Below are 4857 nucleotides of genomic sequence, written 5' to 3' on the forward strand. Positions count from 1 at the left end.
GATAATATCAATAATGCTGACATATGTTTTTGCTTTTTCGTCACGGCAATTTTAATCAAGATATTGTGAAGCGGAGACGTGTCCGCACATTCAATGATACTTTCTGCAAATAAAATTAATTTATCTTGATGCCACGTGATCGTGTTCTTTAAAAAAGAATCCGCTGTTTGAGTATTGGCTGAACATGACAAATTATGACCAAATGGTTTCCCCATCCTGATACAAGGGCTGTTGACTTGTTTTTGATTATCCTATTATTCGTGACCAGAGAATGTTAATTGGTGTAATTAGTGATTAAAATTTCCGACATATTCTTTTTTCACCACAGAATTTGGTGAAAGTTCTTCTCCAATACCCACTTTGGCATTCATCGCACATGATTCTCAAAACACCGTCAGCTTATCACGCTGAACAATATCAATAGGCTTCCTCACGATATCATTTGCTACATTCAATATTCATCATTACTAAATATTGAAACGGATAAGTTTCATTAATGATCATCTTTTCATTTCTTATTTTAGTGATAACAGTGGGACCCAGAAAATATCTCGCCCTATGCGTTTCGGATAGGGTCACGGCGAGTCGAGTTTATCCGTGGAGACACCTCTCTCTCTTACTCCCTGTTTCTCTCTCATCCCACAGATTTTTGGACCAAAGACAGGATAAATACCTGGCCCAATGCTGTGAAGTTGGGTAAAAAAATTGGTGAAGAAAAGAAGAGTCGCGATGGAAAGCCAAGAGCAGATTGTGAGGCCCAGGGTTTTGAAGGTGGAGTCGGAGGAATCATGGAATCTCATCACTGAGGAGGCCAAAGCCGAGGGCTCTCCGGTGAGTTCGTCCATCAGTTCTTTCCATGCAGATACTTCTTCATTTAAAGATAAAATTTGATTAATCTTTGTAGTATGGACAGATAGAGAGAGAGAACGAAAGAGTAGAAAGAGCAATGAGTATAGAGAGATGCCTACAGAGAGATGACGGGAGAGATGCTTAGAGAGAGAAGAGTAGAGAGAGATGACGAAAGAGATGGGTAGATAGTGATTACTAGAGAGAAGGGTGGGGAGAGAGATAAGTAGGGAGAGATGACAAGGAGATGGGTACAGAGAAAGATGAGTTAGGAGGGAGATGACAAGAGGGATGAGTAAGAAAAGAGATGAAAAGCGAGTTGAGTAGAAAAAGAGATGACTAGGGAGAAGGAGATGACAAGAGAGATGAGTTAGGGAGAGAGATGAAAAGAGAGATGTGTAGACAGGGAGATGGCAAAAGAGAGAGAGATATCCTGATTCCTCCATTCAATGTCTATCAAGGTGTTGGCACACTTCATGGCATCATCATGCATTCCCTCCATCGCCATGAATCCCTTCTTCGAAGCACTAGCGCAGAGCTATCAAGATGTGCACTTCCTCCTTGTGGATGTCGACTCTGCCAAGGTTCCATTGCTTCTGCCCTTTTCCAATCTTTCTATGATTGTGTCTATTTGAACAAAAAACAAACATTTAAATTTTTCTATCTTTGCAGGCGGTGGCGACGAGGATGGGCGTGAAGGCCATGCCGACTTTTCTTTTCATGAACGAGGGCAACGTCGTGGACAAGATGGTCGGCGCAAATCCGGACGAGATAAGAAGGAGAATGGACGGGTTTATCCAGACTTTCCACCACCCTCACGTGGTGGAGAGCATTTAAGAGGACGTCTGAGTTCATGCTTATGAAGGCTGACTAGGGTTCTTCCTGGGTGTACTACTGTAAATACCTTGGTCGTCTACAAATAAGAGAGTGCTTCCTTTCAATGTCTGTCTCTTCAGAATTTTTCTCTTTTTAACATGCGTTTCTTAATTTGTTTCATATTCATGCCTCGGTAAATAATTTCATATTTGCAGAAAAAAACAAAATTCTTGGTAAATATCGAATTAAAATGGTAGGATTGGTTTACTTTAGTAGTGACGGTCCGTGTGGCAAAGGTAAGATAATACTGCATCGAAAACAAAGAAACAAATTCCGTATTTTACGCTGAGCAACTTCAAAGTGGAAATCTACGAATACGTGCTGCTTGGAGAAGGCTACAAAGATATCCGTTGTCATGGTGGCCCTATCGGTGTAGAGAGAGGGCGAATATAGAGAGAGAAATGTTCAGAACAGGGAAATAAAAAGAAGATAAAATAAATGGAGTAACCCATTTAATTATATTATTGATTAATATTCAGTGGGCATGGCCTCCGATCAACACATCTCATTTTGACACATGTAAAGACGTGCTAGATATTTACCAGCATTAAATGTGACTGAAATTCGTGTTTTTTTCAAGTTACATTCAGTGCGAGAAAAATACCAGTTTATTTTTTATTTGGCTACGCGTCAGCGCATTTGCAGTGCACTTTATGCCGAATTTCTGGATTAGCTCCTTTATCGTCCATGTGCCGTCATCCGTCCTCAGACTCTTATCGATCATGATGCTTCAAAAATGACATGCTGTCATCCATCCCTTCCTGATTTCCTCATCTGTCATCGCCCCAAGATATGGACGACTTCCATCATCCGTCATCAGTATGAGATGAAGGGTGACTGATGACAAAAAATACAAACGCATCATTCTGTACCTTTACAGTCTGATGAGTCATGATTGGTTATTATGCTACTTTAGAGTCTGAGATGAATGCATGATTGGTTATTATGGATGTCTAATCATGATTAAGATGACCAAAGTGAAGATAATATTTTTTAAAAGATAGAAAATAGGGTTCTCTTGTTGGATGTTGACCTTGTTGACTAGTCTAGTGTAAGCATTATTGTCATTTCGATGGTAGATGATTAAAAATCAGGGTTAAATGTATTAAGGGGCATTATGGTTCATCCCTATAAAAGGAGAACATATCAGGGCCTATCAGCATCCTGTTTTCGAGCTGCTTACTTGGCCTTCTAAGTCCCTGTGCCATAGAGGGAGCCACATACTTGCTGGAGGGATTCCATCGCCATAAGAGAAGAGCTAAAAAGCTTAGGTGATCTTATTCCTCTGTCATGGAACATACTGGCATGCTTTTATTATTTTTTATCATTTCCAGTATACTTGATACTGTAATTAGTACATTTAAATATGAAATTTTATATGCTACCATTAATACCCTTACCGTGATAATATTGATTACCACGACAACAATCAGCAACAGAAAGAATGATCATCATCAAAGGGGATGACACCAGTCATAGATGTGAGCAATGAAAAATGTTGACAAGGAAAATGGTTTCCATCATGAATAGGGATGATGACCATCTTTGACTAACATTCCAATTGCTCTAGATTGGGACAATAAATGCTGTGGACGGGAATGATGACAATCATCAATAGGGATAACTAGCATTGATGTGGACAGGAATGAAGACCATTCTCAATGAAGACAATGTATAATTTGGCACTCCATAGGTTGGAAACTTAGTCTATCAATTGGGCTAAATCAATCCCTAATTGATTAATCTTTATGTTGATTTAATTAATTTATCAGGTTGGTAAATAAATATATGGGCCATTAAATTTATTGGCTATAGTGATACAAGGGCCTAGGGTTACACACAAAATTCATGGACATTGGTGGATATATTATGAATTTGTGGGCTTCAATCAAGTACTTGATCATAAGGGCTTTTATAAAAAGTTATGAAATAATTATAAATAGTGGGCACCCATTTTAGTTGAATTACAAGCAAGATTTTGATACCTCCCTTTCTTGTCCAGTTCATAAATGCCTCACTCCCTTAAGAGACCTACCGGACATTGAAGGTGGATTGTAGAAATTGAAGAGGAGATTGATTGTTGCATTTATTGTGTGGATACTTCTAGAGTTTGACCTTATAAATGGCTCAACGAGACTCTCTCGAGGAGCAGAATGAAGTGAAATCTATTCCATATAAGGGGAATGGATTATCTCTGGGTTGTTACTTTTGAATATACTCAATAAATTTATAAAACCTGTATTTGTGTAAAAAAAATTTGTCCATGATGAATGCCGGTCATGGCCACTAGGAACGATGATCACTGATTTAATATCCTTTCAATGGTTATTAAAGAGACGAGAGAAGATAGGTGAAAATATATGGTAGTGGTAGGTTATGGTGACTATTTAATTAAAGTGTAATAATTAATATGAAGAATATAAGATACATGATATTAGTAGGAGACAGAAAATGACAAAAGAAGATTGATGATGACATGAAGAAGTAGGCATGTGATGGTCAGATAAAGAGAGTGATAAAGGGGAATGAAAATGAGTGAATGTATATGAATATTTATGATGGTTTAGTGGAGACAGGATGATGTGATATTATAATGCAGCAGACTGATGGAAGGAGTTAAGAATCTATGATGCCATGATGAAAATTTAATCTGATGTGAAGATCAGAGAAAATTGATCTAACCTAATAGTGTGTATGAAACATGATAATATAAGGCGATACAACTTACCCTGAGACCACAGTGCTTTGGTGATGGAAGAACACTTTTCCTCGTGTATGTTGCATCTACTCAATCACCAAAGGCACCAAGAAATATCCTTGATGGATCCTATTGAACTGAGGGTTAAATTTCATCATTTCATCACGTGCATAGTTTTCAAATCAACACTCACACATGGAAACCTGTTTTTTGATGAATAAAAATATATGCAGATGTTGAACATGAAATGTTCTGACATCGTACACTTAGAAAATTTATCCACAATACTCCCAGGATTGTATTATACCTAACTTGAAACCGGGCTGATAAGTTTTATGACACTTTCTTCAGTGGGAGATAACCAAGACTACTTGTGTTAAAATAATTGTGTTTTAAATATCACATATGAATCCCTAATCATGAAATTAGAAACAGTA

General features: G+C 37.9%; 1 protein-coding gene across 1 annotated transcript; it reads left to right on the forward strand.

Moving 5' to 3' along the window:
* Window positions 1-673: 673 nt before the first annotated feature.
* On the forward strand, window positions 674-1787 carry CXXS1 (thioredoxin family protein CXXS1). Its single transcript, XM_078580829.1, has 3 exons — window positions 674-831; window positions 1308-1430; window positions 1519-1787. Exons 1-3 carry the CDS (start codon window positions 730-732, stop codon window positions 1681-1683), a joined length of 390 nt encoding a protein of 129 aa, XP_078436955.1. The 5' UTR covers window positions 674-729; the 3' UTR covers window positions 1684-1787.
* The last annotated feature ends 3070 nt before the right edge of the window (window positions 1788-4857 follow it).

This window comes from Wolffia australiana, chromosome 9 (genome assembly GCF_029677425.1).
Source record: "Wolffia australiana isolate 7733 chromosome 9, ASM2967742v1".
Classification (NCBI taxonomy): Eukaryota; Viridiplantae; Streptophyta; class Magnoliopsida; order Alismatales; family Araceae; genus Wolffia; species Wolffia australiana.